We start from the raw sequence: 19,152 nt of genomic DNA, 5'->3' as shown, positions 1-19,152 counted from the left end.
TCTCTCCCCCTCTCTTTCTTTTCTCTCCATCTCTCTCTGAACTTCTAAATAAGCCTGCTATTGTCCAGCAGCAATCAAGCTGCATCATTAAAAATGCACACACACACACACACACACACAGGCAAATGTGTGCGTATTCACACACAATCACGGATGTTCGACTTGCATAGTTGCCTCTGAGCCAGCGTGCCAGTGTGCTGATAAGAATCTAATTTCTATTATTATTATTATTATATAATCTACTTTCTAATGACAGTGCCATATGGCTCAGGACACAAACAACACAGAACAGCTACTGATGCTAATGCAGCCCTCAACATTCTGGCAACAACCTCATCACTAATTCCATTGGTTCCATCGTGATCTCAGTGAGGGCCAATGCTATGTTTTTACACCTGTGTAAAAATGAAATACCTAGGGGAATGAGGGAAAACTCTTGAATGTCTGACATGCTTGTCGCATTGCTTGTGTATGTGTGTGTGCACACGTGCCCCACTCACCCTTTTCTTAAGGCGGTCTCTTTCTTTCAGTGTGAGTGTGTCTGCCTTAGCGATGACAGGGACGATGTTGACCTTGCTGTGGATGGCCTTCATAAACTCCACATCCAGAGGCTTCAGACTGGACAGGGACAGGTAGAAATACAATCAATAGATAAATAATAGTAGCCAAATAAAAAGTATAAAGTGATTATGTTCCCCCTACCTAGCCTAAATGGTGGTATGAACTAGAAGTAGCTGTGTGTGTGTGTGTGTGTGTGTGTGTGTGTGTGTGTGTGTGTGTGTGTGTGTGTGTGTGTGTGTGTGTGTGTGTGTGTGTGTGTTCTTACCCGTGTCCAAAGGGAGAGATGAAGTAGAAGCAGCAGTGGACTCGGTTGTCTACGATGTGTCTGCGGTTCAGGCCACTCTCGTCATGAAGGTAACGCTCAAACTGGTTATCAATGTACTGGATGATGGTCTTAAAGCTGAGGACACACAGCACAGAACACACACACATCAAACAAAAAACAACCAGAGACACAGTCTGCACTAGAAATCCACCTCCAGAAATAGATTGTGGGTTTTTGGAGACTTGGGAGTATATGTACACACTATATATATATATTCCCGAAGGGGATGCATCTCGAAAGCCTAAACTGGCTCTATCTCCTCACCTCTTCTATCTCATCTGCACCGATTTGAAAACCAGGGATAAGAAAAAGAAAAGACCAGAAAAGGAAGCTGTTCCAGAGTATTGAGATGCAGCCTATCATCTCTGAGAAACCAACATGGAGAAAAGGAAGCTGTTCCAGAGTATTGAGATGCAGCCTATCATCTCTGAGAAACCAACATGGAGAAAAGGAAGCTGTTCCAGAGTATTGAGATGCAGCCTATCATCTCTGAGAAACCAACATGGAGAAAAGGAAGCTGTTCCAGAGTATTGAGATGCAGCCTATCATCTCTGAGAAACCAACATGGAGAAAGGGAAGCTGTTTCAGAGTATTTTTTATTTATTTAACTAGGCAAGTCAGTTAAGAACAAATTCTTATTTTCAATGACAGCCTAGGAACAGTGGGTTAACTGCCTTGTTCAGGGGAAGAACGACAGATTTGTACTTTGTCAGCTCGGGGATTCAAACTTGCAACCTTTCGGGTACTAGTCCAACACTCTAACCACTAGGCTACGCTGCCGCCCCGAGATGGAGCCTATCATCTCTGCCATCTGACCTGCTTTCTCTGATGACTTCCTGCAGGGCCAGTAGGCGTGGTAACATGTTCATTAGCAGGGCGCCTACAGCTTCCCTCCCAGCCAGAACTAACATCAACATAAAGTCTGCATCCCAAATGGCACCCTATTCCGTGTATAGAGCACTATTCTGGTCAAAAGTAGTGCACTATATAGGAAATTGGGTGCCATTTGGGATGCAGTTCACCTCTGTCCTATATTCACCTCACCCTATTGGACCTAGGTAGTGTTGTGGTCTATTCCATAGCAACTCCAGATAACTCAGGCCACTACTGTGAAAAAATGCCTTGACTAACTCTGAGAGGAATGGAAATGGAATTGAAATAGAATGATCCCAACTCTGAATGTAAGCATATCCTTAACACCTTCTAATGGGGAAGCAGGTAGCCTAGCTGTTGACAGCTTAACCGAAAGGTCGCTGGTTCAAATCCCCGTGCTGACTAGGTAAATAAATCTGTTGATGTGCCCTTAAGCAAGACACTTAATTGCCCTAGTTGCTCTGGATAAGAGTGTCTGCTAAATGACTAAAACGTCAAATGTACTGTTGTCCCTTTGTTGTTACCAACACCACTGAGAGCTGTCAATAGAGCTGCTAACCTGCTCTATTGCACTCAGCCTAGCCCTTAGATCACTGCTAGTTGTCACCAACCCTGAGTTGTATATCAAACCAACTGTCCCAAACACAGGTATATCAGTACAATCAAAAGGAAACAGAGCTGAGAGAGGGAGGAGGGGAGGGAGAGAGCCCACACAGCAGCTGATGGGGGCAAGGGCACAGGAAGAATAACTGCTCCTGCCATCATTGTACACACACCAGTCCTGGCTGTTGATGGCATCTCCGTATCCGGGGGTGTCGACCACAGTAAGACGGAGCTTCACTCCTCTCTCTTCAATCTCCACCGTACTGGCTTCTATCTGCACTGTCCGCTCAATCTTCTCTACAAAGGAGGAGACAAAAGGAAATACCTTTTCATTGTGTGTAACACACTAGGTTAAGTTTAGAGGGATCCCAGGGGACACAGCTTAATAATAAGTAGTTTCATTACTTTTCACATCAAAGTTTCCATTCCATGTGACTTTAGAGCTTAAATTACAAAATCTGCCTAAGCCAAGCCTCTGGACACAATATCCTTATGCAGATCTTCAGGCACTGGACAGGTGTAAGCAGTATGGCAGAAGTTGCTACTATAAGCCATCACCATATTGCTTACACCTATCCTATCCCTTCAGAACTACAAGCACAAAAGTGGTAGGAGCTGGAGGTGCATTTTCAGACTGGCCAAAAATCTAAGTCATAAAGAGGGGATGGGCCTTTTCAAGACTAATACAAAATAAACATTCTTAACATTCCACTCCAGGCAATACAATGCTGGAGACAGCTGAAAACAGACCTTTCTCTGTTATTATGTGTGTGTGTGTGTGTGTGTGTGTGTGTGTGTGTGTGTGTGTGTGTGTGTGTGTGTGTGTGTGTGTGTGTGTGTATGTGCTGTCTGGTCTGAGAGCAGAACTCATTCCTCCTTGCTTATGTCCTGTGTGTGTGTGTGCATGCGTTTGTGTTCACCTGCGGCCCCAGGGATGTATCTCTCTGGGTAGAGGTCTGTCAGAAACAAGCTGTTGATCAGCGTAGACTTGCCCAGACCAGACTCTCCTGCAGGAGGAATACAGACCAGGCATAGTACTCTAGGATCTATACATATATACAAGGTTACTGTAGGGAAAAGGGCGCCATTTGGGACACAGCCCTCAACTAGACAGCATTCTGGCACAAAATAACTACTGTGTAGGCATAGGTAAGCTTCTCTTGAATTCTCCTGAATTGAATCAAAATAGTTGTGTAATAAGTCATACTCACCAACGACCATGAGGGTGAACTCAAATCCCTTCTTCACGGACTTCCTGTGTACCTGGTTGGGCAGGTTGGCAAAACCCACATATCCCGCCGCCTCAGGGAACTGACAAACACATGGTTATAGAGGTAATGTACAGTATTATATAACTCAATAGGGTTAGCATTGGAAGAGGGGTCTTGAATTGTTTCTCTCCCTCCCTCTCTCTCTTTCCACCCTGACATTCTTCATCTCCAGTGTTTAGGAGATGTGTGTGTGAGATGGTCTGTGGTAATTGAGATGAAATGGATGAGAAAATCCCAAAAGCAATAAAGCTGCCGATGAAACGGAAGCATTTATACAGGATGTCCTCTGGGCTAGGATGATCGCTCTCTATGTGTGCTCTGTATGTGCGCCCCCAATGTGTGTGTGTGTGTGTGTGTGTGCGGGTGTGTGTGTGTGTGTTGAAGTGGTAAGGGCACACTCACCTTCCCTTTCTCTCCAGACTGAGACATGGTCACTGTTGCTGGTCACCTAAACCTGCAAGAAACAAGACATCAGATAAGTCACAATGTAACATAAGCCTGGGTGCTAGTCTGTTTCTGCTTTACTAAACTTGTCTTCTTGGAAAGGCAACAATGTACAGTAGCATTGTTGTAAGCAGTAGACTGGCATCCAGGCTGTCTCACCATCTCATAGACAACAACTGTATAATCACTCACCACCAAGCATGCAGTCATAACTCCTACTACAGTACTACCATTAATTTGCAGTAGTCACTATCATCGGCATTCTGAATAATAATAATGACACTGACAGCATCCACACTAGGTCACTTTAAGACTGCTCTGACATCCAGTCACTCACAGCCAACCCCATTAAATCTGTATCAGTCAGTGGATGGAGCAGAAACAGGGTGGGCATCAAGTTGATTCCCAGACCTCCAGTAAGGGCCTGGTTTGTTTAGTTAGGCTCCTGCTGTCCTACTCAATGGTACTACTCAGATGACAGAGAAATGAACCTGAATGATAAATTATCACATAATGGCCAACAACTACCGCTACCTAACCCCCCCCATTTGATCACTAATGCACTGGGCACTGACTGACAGGTCGTGTACGATAAGGCGAAAGCGGAGAGAGATGGTGAGCACAGCCAGAGACGACTGAACCCTGTTATGTAACTTTATTAGAAAAACAAACAAAAGAAACTGACACTTTAATATTGTCTGGCAACCATTAAAGAGTGATGAAGACTGATTTATTCTACATGGAGCCAGGACCTCCTATCTCCGCAGCAGGCGACGTGGCCAGATATCCCTCTCCGTTTCATCGAGCTCTCAGGAGAACAATGGCTGTTTATCACCCAGGTTCCTGAGGCCTTTCATCTTTCCACGTTCCTGAGGCCTTTTGGATCACCACTCGCTGGGGTAGGAGAGGAAACAAGCACCGGCCCACTGTCCCGACCACAGACCCGCTGGCCCGACCTCTTTCCCGCTGGCCCGCAATCACACACACCACCAGGAGCTTCACAGAGGCGGTTAGCTTGCGATATGAACCTTAGCAAGCAGGAGAAAGCAGGCTAGCGCAGGGTGAGATTCGGCTGAGTGGAGAATTATGCATCCGAGTGATATCCTACATTTAATTTACAGCAGTATTATTATTAATCTGTTACCTAGCTCTACATTCTAGGGGCCATCATACTGTACAGGTTACAATGCAATTATTTAATATGCAAAAGCAATTTGAGATATGTTTTATGTCTGTATTTAAACAACCTATTTTATCAGCAACTAAATAAGTATCCCCTACACACACACACACACACACACACACACACACACACACAGACACCGGGAAATGTGTTATTCCTGAGCGGTCTCTGTGGGAAACAGCAGTAGATTAATTAAGCAGTACCATTATCACTTCGGTAATATCACAAAGGCAACACTATGGGGGATACAGGCAGGCGCCAATAATACCCACTTAATAAGGGAAAGGGAACGGGGGATATTTAGTCAGTTGCACAACTGGATGCATTCAACCAAAATGTGTCTTCCGCGTTTAACCCAACCCCTCTGAATCAAAGAGGTGCGGGGGGCTGCCTTAATCAACTTCCACGTCATCGGTGCCCGGGGAGCAGTTGTTACCGGGGGTTAACTGTCTTGATCAAGGGCAGACCTTTCGGTTAATTACCCAACGCTCTTAATCGCTAGGCTAACTGACCGGCTTCTGTAAGCTGTTACGAACTCACACACCCACACACAAACACAATCAGAACGCCGGACTGAGAGAGATTAAACGGTTTGGCAAAGAAGGAAAAAAGCCACCTTAGTTAAGCCAAAGTCCTGGCATGTGAGGTCTACACTTGATTTATTAGCTGGATTAAAGCCATGAGGGGCTGTGGAAGGAGTGAAGCTATTCACTTCACCTCTACCACACAGAAACTTAAAACAAAGCATTTACACCATACAGAATTATTTAGACCTATAACCAAATCTATATTTGTTATTATTATTTTGAATTATTTTAAGCTTAATTGGGTCTCTTGGTTAAAATAACCTCTTCAAGAAATGGCAGCTAAAGTCCACCCTGATCTGAGCTATGCTATGACTCGGGTAGTGAATGGATAAACTGAAATACCATGATAAAAGATCAGGTTGGCAGACACATGTATACACATACCTATACACATACACACACAGAGGGGGGTTTGAGGCTCAACTGTAATAAATTGGTCCTTTGGGGGTTGGGAGGTGATGGTGGGCAACAATAATAAAGCTGTTATACTCTGTTTCAGGAGCTCTCTACAGTCTGAGCCATAAGTTAAAAAAAACACAACAATGGGCAGAATGAGGCCTTTCAAGCAGACGGAAACCAGCAGGGCCACTCCTAATACACACTTTAGAAAAAGCACAGGATGGCCCTTTTATGATGGGGACAGAAAGGGAAATAGCCAAGCAACATAAAAGTTGGATGGCAAGTAGTGATGGGGGGGGAAAAAAATCGATACAGTTACATATCAGAAGATTATTTTGACAATATCACAATATTATTTTTGTGCTAATTGGCTGTACCTGCACTAAAACTCCAGTAGTTTTCCTTCATAGTTTGTTCTCCATCTTCTTTTCAAATAGGGAACCAATTTGTTTTTAGCACTTATTTCCATGACTGATCAAAACTCGTTTTCTCATGGCTCTCCCTCTGCAGCAGACATGGTGAGTAATGTTTGGAACATTGAATCGCAATAAAATCACAGTATCGAATTGCAATACATATCGTATTGGCACCAAGTATCATGATATCATATCGTGAGGTCCCTGGCAATTCCCAGCCTTATTGACAAGGTAAGAAAACGTTCTCATAATGTTAAGCTTCACTATTCACAAAGGCCTAGCTACTGTATGACTAGCATGGGATGATCACAAGGTTAAATGGCAGAGCAATATCAATACAATGTCACGTTTTACTATCTGTTCATGCTGTGACATCATAAAGCTATGCACTCCTACAATGTATAAACATCTCAGTACTGACCTAACTCAATGACGCGTAGGCCTAAGTTTAGTATCTGGCCAATTCCACCGTAATGGATCTCAGATTTTTCACTTTAAAATGTATGTCAAACAAAAACCAATGATTGCAAAGTTAAACAAACCATACAACTCTATGCAAAAGGACTACTTTTAACAATTTCCACAGACATTTTGACAAAAAACTAATCTGAAGAACCGTGCAAAGTTTGGTAACAGAATGTGCTATTTGTTCCGCCATTCTCTTACCAAACTTTGCATCTGCACTGTTCTTCAAGTAAATGTGTTTTTGTCAAATTATCTGTGTAAATTGTTAAAAGCAGTTGGATGATTTGTTTATTTTTTAAATCATTGGTTTTTGTTTGACATAAATTTTAAAGGGTAAGGAAGCATGAGTTTTTAACTCACCAATGTAAGTGTGGTCCAAGACTTAGTAACTTAGTTGTAGTCACGATTATGTTATGATTATTATGTTATGATTATTATGTTAAATTATGTAGTTATGTTTTAGCGTTTTTACATTTATTCACTTATTTCTGGAAATCTTCTGAACTACCCACAATGCACTATTTCTTAACATCATATGGAGAACCGGTGCTACCTAGCTATGTTCCAGCTGGCTAACGTTCGCTACTAGCCATGCTAGCATGTAATTACATTCCAAACTAAGTATTGTGGGCTACTATGTACATCCACGAAGAAGAAACCATATAAATTCATACGAAAAACTGCATCTCCTCTTCTCCTGTGCATTTGTTAGTGGTAGTCGAGCGAGTGAGTGTTGTAGTAGTTTTCTGTCGTTAGTAGCTAGTGCAGTAATACCCACAGAGTGCAGTAATACCCACAAGGACGGGGTTACGACTCATTTATGGCCCAAAAACGAGAAGCTAGCTTTGAAGTGGGACTGGTTTGTCCGGTTGAAGCGAGCTTATTGGAGTATGGGAACCATGCGCACGTCTACTGTATGTGGTGCTCATTTCACTCTGGAGGAACTTCGATGGCTTAGTATAACCAGTGAAAGCCAGGATTCGGAATGAGACTGACTGAAACCAGGTGCTGTGCCGAGCTTGAATGTGAAGCCTGCAACCTCTATTTCCTACCGACCTACCAGTACATTGCGAGTGTCAGCAGTGATGGAGATAAACCGGATAAATTCAATGTGGATTTACCTCACTATATCACTATTGGATTAACTGACTCTCCCTCGGCCGGTGAAACGGCCTCTCCCTCTGAAGGCCTCTCCTTCGCTCTTCTTTGACTTCGGTAGCTAACCCAGCCGTCAATCGGCAATTCTCCGATTGGCTTGCTGACTAAGATAACTGCATATACCAGTAACATTGTTTGATAACTGGTTAACTATTACTAGTCTGTTCAACCTCTCGTATCGTCTGAGATTCCTAAAGATTGGAAAGCGGCCGCGGTCATCCCCCTCTTCAAAGGGGGAGACACTCTAGACCCAAACTGTTACAGACCTATATCCATCCTGCCCTGCCTTTCTAAAGTCTTCAAAAGCCAGGTGAACAAACAGATCACCAACCATCTCGAATCCCACCGTACCTTCTCTGCTATCAATCTGATTTCTGAGCTGGTCACGGGTGCACCTCAGCCACGCTCAAGGTCCTAAACAATATCATAACCACCATCGATAAAAACAGTACTGTGCAGCCGTCTTCATCGACCTGGCCAAGGCTTTCAACTCTGTCAATCACCGTATTCTTATCGGCAGACTCAACAGCCTTGGTTTCTCTAATGACTGCCTCGCCTGGTTCACCAACTACTTCTCAGATAGAGTTCAGTGTGTCAAATTGGAGGTCCTGTTGTCCGGACCTCTGGCAGTCTCTATGGGGGTGCCACAGGGTTCAATTCTCGGGCCGACTCTTTTTTCTGTATATTTCAATGATGTCACTCTTGCTGCGGGTGATTCTTTGATCCACCTCTACGCAGACAACACCATACTGTAAATATCTGGCCCTTCTTTGGACACTGTTAACAAACCTCCAAACGAGCTTCGATGCCATACAACACTCCTTCCGTGGCCTCCAACTGCTCTTAAACGCTAGTAAAACTAAATGCATGCTCTTCAACCAATCGCTGCCCGCACCCACCCGCCCGCCTAGCATCACTGCTCTGGACGGTTCTGACTTAGAATATGTGGACAACTATAAATACCTAGGTGTCTGGCTAGACTGTAAACTCTCCTTCCAGACTCACATTAAGCATCTCCAATCCAAAGTTAAATCTAGAATTGGCTTCCTATTTCGCAACAAAGCCTCCTTCACTCATGCTGCCAAACATACCCTCATAAAACTGACTATCCTGCCGATCCTTGACTTCGGCGATGTCATTTACAAAATAGCCTCCAACACTACTCAGCAAATTGGATGCAGTCTATCACAGTGCCATCCGTTTTGTCACCAAAGCCCCATATACTACCCACCATTGCGACCTGTATGCTCTCTTTGGCAGGTCCTCGCTACATATTCGCCGCCAAACCCACTGGCTCCAGGTCATCTATAAGTCTTTGCTAGGTAAAGCTCCACCTTATCTCAGCTCACTGGTCACCATAGCAACACCCACCCGTAGCATGCGCTCCAGCAGGTATATTTCAGTGGTCATACCCAAAGCCAACACCTCATTTGCCAAATGAGTTCTCTGCTGCCAATGACTGGAACGAATTGCAAAAATCACTGAAGTTGGAGACTTATATCTCCCTCACTAACTTCAAGCATTGGCTGTCAGAGCAGCTGTACACAGGCTGCAGCTGTACACAGCCCATCTGTAAATAGCCCATCCAACCTACTACCTACCTCATCCCAATATTGATTTTTTGTTTTTTTTCTGCTCTTTTGCACAACAGTATTTCTACTTGCACATCCTCATCTGCACATGTATCACTCCAGTGTTAATTGCTAAATTGTAATTACTTCGCCACTATGGCCTATTTATTGCCTTACCTGCTTACTTAATTTGCACACACTGTATACAGGTTTTCTATTGTGTTATTGACTGTACGTTTGTTTATCCCATGTGTAACTCTGTGTTGTTGTTTTTGTCGCACTGCTTTATCTTGGTCAGTCGGAGTTGTAAATGATAACTTTTTATCAACTGGCCTACCTGGTTAAATAAAGGTGAAATAAAATAAAAAGATGGCGTTATGCATTTCGAAAAAATGCTGGTGTTGAATGCACTGGCTCACTCACGTAGTCCTAACGTAAGTTAGCAGGCTTGTTGGTAAGCAACTTTGCAAGCTGATTTGTAACAATAAATTCATAAAGTATTTGCTTGTAAATTCGCTGAAAATGTAATGGGAACCAGTAGTCATGAGTGAAAACAATTTGGTTTAATTTAAAATTATACATTTTAAGTTATTTCTGTTGGAGTTTAGAATTACAGGAAATAGGCTGGCTCGTCAGGTCCTCCATATTAAGTCAAACCCTGCAAATGTTTTTTACTGTGTGACTTCGTCATTCTTCGGAATTCTGATCAGTTTTATGTAATAACTAAAAAAATTGAAAAGAGAGGTGTAACATTGCATTGGGACTTTTGATGTGTATTCTAATGCAAAACCATTTGTTACGTGTGATACGTTTATGCTACCTACCCTTTTAAAAGAGAAAAATCAGACTCTCAGAATGGAATTGCCCCTATTCACAATGCATTGTCAATGTTGTCACAAGTTAAGTTTTGTATTCTGATTTTGTATTTTGTGTTACTCAATGTTCCTTCCTTGAATGAGAAGTTAGGATATTTGTAATGTTGCGGAAATGTTTTGGCCTTGTGTTGTCTACTACAGTTTTGACGTCCACACCCAGTTTGGGAAAGATTGACATTTTGCAAACACACCAGACACTATGAAGAATTTAACGGCCAAATGAATAGGAATTTGTTTGGCATAATTGCATATGCTGTATATGGAAACATTGTATCTTATCTTAAATAGGAAACAGGCCTATCAATTAAACTTGCGAAACACTATGAAACTATTTGTTTCATGTAAAACTTTAGCATGCAACAGTTTTTCCTCATGTGACCGGTGTCATGTTGCCAAATTTCAACTATCTGTAACGTTAATCTCACTCAAGACGCTCAATCCCTTTTCATCAGACTCATTCGGGTAGACAAACATTAATATACGACCGTTTGATACCTTACCTGTGTGTAATTTATGAAATGGAAATAAACATAAGTATTTCCCCCTCTTCTTTCTATCCCAGGACAGGAAAGAGATTTCAGAAACCGCTCAATTGTTCCGCCCCATGATGCCCGTTTGTCACGGGTGGGAGTCAGTGCCACTGGGTCCATTGCGGCTCAAACTGGGTGGAAGTGCAACAATAGGTAGCCTATAGGTAGTTTAACGTCCAAAATGGCAGCCATGCTTCTCAGTTTCTACACAAGGCGGTTATCGTTGTTGATGGATGATGACGTCGGATTTTGATATCTTGACACGCTTTGGTCGTTACGGAGGAGGAAACATTCCTTCTCCTAGCCTACTCGCTTTAGCCTCGCAACACTAACAATGTAACAAGCCCTGTCTAAATGGCCACTTTGTTTTGATGTCAATGCAAACTTAGTAAAAAATAAAACATTGAGTCGGGGAGAGTGCATGGGGTGGATGCATTTTTCCCAATAAAATATATTTCAAGAACTGTTCTATGGTAGCCTAGATGTATTGTATAGCCTAACCTACCATTAAAAAAAAAACATTTGTAACGTAACTAGTTACACCTGCTTACAACTGTGTTGCCAATAAACTGCAAACCGCAAGCTTTCACAGCATTGGGAAATCCAAACTGCTCTGAATGGGGCGATTACATTAAAGGCGGTGTGTTGTTTTTCTGTTGTTGCTATTATTACAATGTTACAATATTCAACTAAATAAAATAACATTGAATGTGATTCTAATAGGCTATAGATGTTGCAGGTCTGGGTAGAGCCATATACAGTATCCTCTGGGTACAACCAATTCATTGCATGTGCTTAAATTCTACTGAGTTTCCTTTAAAAAGTATACCATTTAATTATTGTCTAGGCCTAGACAAGACTATTCCAGTAATAATCAATTTGGTTAGAACATGTTTTATGACAGCCTACAGTCAATTGGTCTTCCAAGTGTCCTTTGCGTTTGTTCCCAAACCTATATTTAACCAAATAACATACTAAACCATTTTCGGAATAACTGTAAACACACAAACAAAGCGCTCCTCTGGCTTTGTTCATTCTCATCCAATTTCCCTGCCTCCTCATTGGGGCTAAGAGGATGCGGTGACTTCTGATTGGGTGAAAGTTTATCCTCAGGCTTTAGCACTTGTGGAGTCGCCCACACCCCACTCAAAATATATCCGTGGTCCAGCCGCTCTATGCTACCAGTTGTTTTTACAGCCAGTCAGTAACATACCGACTAAAAAGAAATCCTTTTGTAGACTATTTGTAGCAACTTCCTAACAAGATCATATATCCTAAAGCGCAGCATCCAGATAGAGACGCGTTGTTAAACACAGAGAAGGACAAATATTATTTTAAAAAATCCGTTAAAAAGGAGCGAAGATGGTGTCCGCTGGACTGGAGATCCTTGGACTGGGACTGTGCGTTATTGGCTCGCTCCTGGTGATGGTCGTTTGCGGGCTGCCTATGTGGAAGGTGACGGCGTTCATCGAGGCCAACATTGTGGTGGCACAGACCATCTGGGATGGGCTCTGGATGTCCTGTGTGGTGCAGAGCACCGGCCAGATGCAGTGCAAGGTGCACGACTCGGTCCTTGCGCTTGGCCACGACCTGCAGGCGGCGCGAGCCCTGACCGTCATCTCATGTGTGTTTGGCGTGCTGGGGCTAATGGTGGTGATCGCCGGGGCGCAGTGCACCAACTGCATCAATGACGAGAACGTTAAAGCCCGGGTGGTGAACGCCGGAGGGGTTATCTACATAATCAGTGGCTTGTTTGTTTTAGTCCCTCTCTGCTGGATGGCCAACAACATAATCTCGGATTTCTACAACCCACAGGTGCCCGCGTCCACGAAGAGGGAGATTGGGGCTGCGCTCTACATCGGTTGGGCGGCGACTGCGCTCCTGCTGATCGGGGGCGCGCTACTCTGCTGCTCCTGTCCTTCTAACGGGAATTCGGGCTATTCGGCCAAATATGCCCCGACCAAACGGGCCACACCGAACGGGACCGTGGACTATGACAAAAGGAATTACGTGTAGCCCTGCGTCTCACCCTCATGATGGGGTGGCTAGGCTGTGCTTAAATGTGGTTTTTTGAAAAACGTTTTTTTTGCACCTGCAGTTTACTCTGAACTTTGAAATCAATGAAAGCGTCATTCCCTTTTGTAACACTGACTTTAAACAAAACACAATATTGGAGAACATATTAATTCATCCTTTTTTGCAAACAGAAGAAAATAAACGTTTGGAGACTATGCGTATAGCCTAAAGTGATAGCCAATGACAAAAAGGAGCGTCTTTGTTTTAGGTACAGTATTGTTTTAAATGTCCCGGGCTATATTTTCTATAATTGCTCATAATCCTTTGCATTTAGAAATGTTTACCAGAATTTGTTTTTCTAAAGGAAGTTTTAATGACAACATATCTACTGTCTTTTTACTTCAGTGTAGGCTACAGTGACTTCAGAGTGGTTGCACTCCAAACCACTTAAAAGGTTTTTGGACAATGGATTTTTGCTGCATGAGACTTCGGAAAGATCGACAAAAACATGTTGGCCTATTTTCAAACCAATTCACAACTCAGGCATTCTAACATTTGTCTATAACAGCGGGAAATCACATATATTACACAAATTAGGACCATAGATTTAGATGTCAAATATAGGATGTCCACAACAACTGTTCTGGAGTCTAAATTATTTTAAGATAAAACAAAACATTTTGCAAACTTGTGTTTTATATATGTACATATTGTGCCGGATGTGTTTCTTGTCATGGATTTTTAGGAAATCACTGCTGTTTTACTGACTGGTTTTGTAAAGATCCATTATGTATTTGATGCAATATTCTTCTTTCCGTTGTTACACTGACATTAAACGGATATTGTTTAAATTATTTGTTTACGTGTTTCATTTAAACTAATCGAAATGTAGTTGAATTAATAGAATAAGGTACCAAAACATCAGAACATGTAGTTTGTAAGTCCTTAATATTATTTCTGGTTGGGCCTGCACGCAATGCGTCGTGTTCCCACCGTGCTTCCCCAAACCCCAGCCTGGCGGTTGTAAACCCCCACAGCAGGAGAAAGTACTTTGGTGAACTATAAATCCAGATGACAATACCTATTCAGCTAGAGTGGGGCTCTGCTGTTCAGCACACAATACTCCCCGACCCCATCCCCCTTTCGGCCAGCTCTCCCTCTACCCACCGCAGCTGTTTAGCAGGCGTGTAAATTGAAGCTCGGGAGAATGTGCTGGAAACGTCTTCCCGCATGTCTGTCTTTCCACCACTATGGCTCTTTCCCGCCAATGGGTGGGTTTGGTTATGTAGGCCTGATTGTGATTGTGTGGTTTAAGAGTGGCTGATTGGGGTGGCAAAACAACTTTCCTGGTGGGATTAATATCACCAGACTTCACCCAGACTTCATCAAAGAAATTGGAAATACAGACATTGCCATCCTAAAAGAAACATGGTATAGAGGAGATGGACCCACTGGTTGCGCTCTAGGTTATAGGGAGCTGGTTGTCCCATCCACTAAACGACAAAGTGTGAAACAGGGATGAGACTCGGGGTACGTTAATTTGGTATAGAGCAGACCTAACCCACTCTATTAAATTAATCAAAACAGGAACATTTTACATCTGGCTACAAATTAATAAGGAAATTATCTCAACAGAGAAACATTTCCTCATGTGTGCAACCTATATCCCCCAATAGAATCCCCATACTTTAACAATGACAGCTTCTCCATCCTAGAGGGGGATCTCAATCATTTCCAGGCCCAGGGACATGTACTAGTCTGTGGTGACCAACATGCCAGAACTGGACAAGAACCTGACACTCTCAGCACACGACAAACACTTACCTGGAGGTGACAATATTCCCTCACAAATATGCCCCCCTTGACACAACTATCACAAAACAACCAACAAAACCAGGTCACAACTCCTGCAGCTCTGTCACACATCTAATAAAGAAATTGAGAAACCTATCCAACCCGAAAACATAGAGACCCAGAAAACCTGAGTCTATGCCTTCACGATGGTGAATCACTAAAACAATACAGAAATACACTATGGAAAAAGAAGGAACAGCACGTCAGAAATCAGTTCAATATATTTCAAGAATCCGTAGAATCTAACCACTTCTGGGAAAATTGGAACACACTAAACAAACAACAACACGAAGAGTTATCTATTCAAAACGGAGATGTGTGATGAACCACTTATCCAAACTTGTTGACTATATAACAAAGAACAAACAGCAAAGGCATATACATGATCAATACAAATCTTAGAATCAGCAATTTAAGACTACCGGAATCCACTGGATTCTCCAATTATATTGAATGAACTACCGGACAAAATACAAACCCTCCAACCCAAAAAGGCCTTTGGTGTTGATGGTATCCTAAATTAAATTATAAAATACACAGACCACAAACTCCAATTGGCTATACTTAAACTTTAACATCATTCTCAGCTCTGACATTTTCCCAATATTTGGAAGCAAGGACTGAGCACCCCAATCCAGAAAAGTGGAGACAAATTTGACCCCAATAACTACCACGGGATATGCGTCAACAGCAACTTCTGCATTATCATTAACAGCATTATCATTAACAACTCGTACATTTCCTCAGTGAAAACAATGTACTGAGCAAATGTCAAATTGGCTTTTCACCAAATTACCGAACGACAGACCACGTATTCACCCTGCACACCCTAACTGACAAATAAACAAGCCAAAACAAAAGGCAAAGTCTTTTCATGCTTTGTTTATTTCAAAAAAGCTTTTGACTCAATTTGGCATGATATTCTACTGTACAAATTGATGAAAAGCGGTGTTAGAGGAAAAACATACAACATTATAAAATCCATGTACACAAACAAGTGTGCGGTTAAAATTGGCAAAAAACACATTTCTTTCCACCGGGCCGTGGGGTGAGACAGGGATGCAGCTTGAGCCCCACCTTCTTCACCATATACAGTGAGGGAAAAAAGTATTTGATCCCCTGCTGATTTCGTACGTTTGCCCACTGGCAAAGAAATGATCAGTCTATCATTTTAATGGTAGGTTTATTTGAACAGTGAGAGACAGAATAACAACAAAAAAATCCAGAAAACGCATGTCAAAAATGTTATAAATTGATTTGCATTTTAATGAGGGAAATAAGTATTTGACCCCCTCTCAATCAGAAAGATTTCTGGCTCCCAGGTGTCTTTTATACAGGTAACAAGCTGAGATTAGGAGCACTCCCTTTAAGAGTGTGCTCCTAATCTCAGCTTGTTACCTGTATAAAAGACATCTGTCCACAGAAGCAATCAATCAATCAGATTCCAAACTCTCCACCATGACCAAGAACAAAGAGCTCTCCAAGGATGTCAGGGACAAGATTGTAGACCTACACAAGGCTGGAATGGGCTACAAGACCATCGCCAAGCAGCTTGGTGAGAAGGTGACAACAGTTGGTGTGATTATTCGCAAATGGAAGAAACACAAAAGAACTGTCAATCTCCCTCGGCCTGGGGCTCCATGCAAGATTTCACCTCGTGGAGTTGCAATGATCATGAGAATGGTGAGGAATCAGCCCAGAACTACACGGGAGGATTTTGTCAATGATCTCAAGGTAGCTGGGACCATAGTCACCAAGAAAACAGTTGGTAACACACTACGCCGTGAAGGACTGAAATCCTGCAGCGCCCGCAAGGTCCCCCTGCTCAAGAAAGCACATATACATGCCCGTCTGAAGTTTGCCAATGAACATCTGAATGATTCAGAGGACAACTGGGTGAAAGTGTTGTGGTCAGATGAGACCAAAATGGAGCTCTTTGGCATCAACGCCACTCGCCGTGTTTGGAGGAGGAGGAATGCTGCCTATGACCCCAAGAACACCATCCCCACCGTCAAACATGGAGGTGGAAACATTATGCTTTGGGGGTGTTTTTCTGCTAAGGGGACAGGATAACTTCACCGCATCAAAGGGACGATGGACAGGGCCATGTACCGTCAAATGTTGGGTGAGAACCTCCTTCTCTCAGCCAGGGCATTGAAAATGGGTCGTGGATGGGTATTCCAGCATGACAATGACCCAGAACACACGGTCAAGGCAACAAAGGAGTGGCTCAAGAAGAAGCACATTAAGGTCCTGGAGTGGCCTAGCCAGTCTCCAGACCTTAATCCCATAGAAAATCTGTGGAGGGAGCTGAAGGTTCGAGTTTCCAAACGTCAGCCTCGAAACCTTAATGACTTGGAGAAGATCTGCAAAGAGGAGTGGGACAAAATCCCTCCAGAGATGTGTGCAAACCTGGTGGCCAACTACAAGAAAGGTCTGACCTTTGTGATTGCCAACAAGGGTTTTGCCACCAAGTACTAAGTCATGTTTTGCAGAGGGGTCAAATACTTATTTCCCTCATTAAAATGCTAATCATTTTATAACATTTTTGACATGGGTTTTTCTGGATTTTTTTGTTGTTATTCTGTCTCTCACTGTTCAAATAAACCTACCATTAAAATTATAGACTGATCATTTCTTTGTCAGTGGGCAAACGTACAAAATCAGCAGGGGATCAAATACTTTTTTCCCTCACTGTACACTCCGATCCAACAGGTCCCAGACGTGCTCTAACGAACAGTATGGCTGGTGGAATTGTCATGCTGGAGGGTCATGTCAGGATGAGCCTGCATGAAGGGTACCACATGAGGGAGGAGGATGTCTTCCCTGTAATGCACAGCATTGAGATTGCCTGCAATGACAACAAGCTCAGTCCGATGATGCTGTGACACACCGCCCCAGACCATGACGGACCCTCCACCTCAATCCCGCTCCAGAGTACAGGCCTCGGTGTAATGCTCATTCCTTCAACGATAAACTCGAATCCAACCATCACCCCGGTGAGACAAAACCGCGACTCATCAGTGAAGAGCACTGTCTGGTCCAGCGACGGTGGGTTTGTGCCCATAGGCGACATTGTTGCCGGTGATGTCTGGTGAGAACCTGCCTTACAACAGTTCTACAAGCCCTCAGTCAGTCCAGCCTCTCTCAGGCTATTGCGGACAGTCTGTGCACTGATGGAGGGATTGTGCGTTCCTGGTGTAACTCGGGCAGTTGTTGTTGCCATCCTGTACCTGTCCCGCAGGTGTGATGTTCGGATGTAACGATCCTGTGCAGGTGTTGTGACACGTGGTCTGCCACTGCGAGGACGATCAGCTGTCCGTCCTGTCTCTCTGTAGCGCTGTCTTAGGCGTCTCACACTACAGATATTGCAATTTATTGCCATGGCCACATCTGCAGTCCTCATGCCTCCTTGCAGCATGCCTATGGCACGTTCAGCAGATGAGCAGGGACCATGGGCTTCTTTCTTTTGGTGTTTTTCAGAGTCAGTAGAAAAGCCTCTTTAGTGTACTAAGTTTTCATAACTGTGACCTTAATTGCCTACTGTCTGTAAGCTGTTAGTGTCTTAATGACCGTTCCACAGGTGCATGCTCATTAATTGTTTATGGTTAATTGAACAAGCATGGGAAACAGTGTTAAACCCTTTACAATGAAGATCTATGAAGTTATTTGGATTTTTACGAATTATCTTTGAAAGACAGGGTCCTGAAAAAGGGCTGGTTTTTTTTAGATGTCCTAATCTACATCTTTCAGGTAATACATTAAATGCAGTATTGGCCTTATAGCCTTTAGCTAATTAATGATGGGTTATGCATAATAAGCTTCTAACGTCTGTTTGTTGCGCAATATGCACACACCTGTGCTATGCTGGCCTCTCCTTAAAAATTGCTCTCCTTAGCTCTTGGAGTACCACACATGAAAAGCTATACTAGAATAGCTTGCTGGACATCATTTTTTAAGCATTTCTTATACCAATAGACTATTCGAAAAGGGACGCAAGCTCTTGTTTGCTGAATGTTAA

General features: G+C 43.1%; 2 protein-coding genes across 2 annotated transcripts in view; one reads left to right on the top strand and one right to left on the bottom strand.

Annotated features, from left to right (window-relative positions):
• Positions 1–11,512, bottom strand: part of LOC106585049 (septin-2) — a 55,420-nt gene extending 43,908 nt beyond the window's left edge. The window contains exons 1-7 of the mRNA XM_014170804.2: positions 11,232–11,512; positions 4,036–4,087; positions 3,574–3,673; positions 3,283–3,369; positions 2,536–2,659; positions 827–961; positions 501–618 (exon numbers count right to left, since the gene is read on the bottom strand). Of these exons, the coding sequence (XP_014026279.1) occupies positions 501–618; positions 827–961; positions 2,536–2,659; positions 3,283–3,369; positions 3,574–3,673; positions 4,036–4,062 (591 nt within the window). The 5' untranslated portion in view covers positions 4,063–4,087; positions 11,232–11,512. The remainder of the gene's footprint in view (positions 1–500; positions 619–826; positions 962–2,535; positions 2,660–3,282; positions 3,370–3,573; positions 3,674–4,035; positions 4,088–11,231) is intronic.
• Positions 11,513–12,398: 886 nt separating this feature from the next.
• LOC106585050 (claudin-4) lies at positions 12,399–14,128 on the top strand. The gene has a single exon (XM_014170805.2). It carries the CDS (start codon positions 12,624–12,626, stop codon positions 13,275–13,277), a length of 654 nt encoding a protein of 217 aa, XP_014026280.1. The 5' UTR covers positions 12,399–12,623; the 3' UTR covers positions 13,278–14,128.
• The last annotated feature ends 5,024 nt before the right edge of the window (positions 14,129–19,152 follow it).

Source organism: Salmo salar, chromosome ssa24, assembly GCF_905237065.1.
Source record: "Salmo salar chromosome ssa24, Ssal_v3.1, whole genome shotgun sequence".
In the NCBI taxonomy this organism is placed as follows: domain Eukaryota; kingdom Metazoa; phylum Chordata; class Actinopteri; order Salmoniformes; family Salmonidae; genus Salmo; species Salmo salar.
The sequence above is the reverse complement of the archived record's forward strand: the minus strand, read 5'-3'. Positions and strand labels throughout refer to the sequence as shown.

Excerpts from the sequence above, each read along its gene's own strand:
- LOC106585050 (XM_014170805.2), top strand. The coding sequence starts at position 12,624 with ATGGTGTCCGCTGGACTGGAGATCCTTGGACTGGGACTGTGCGTTATT.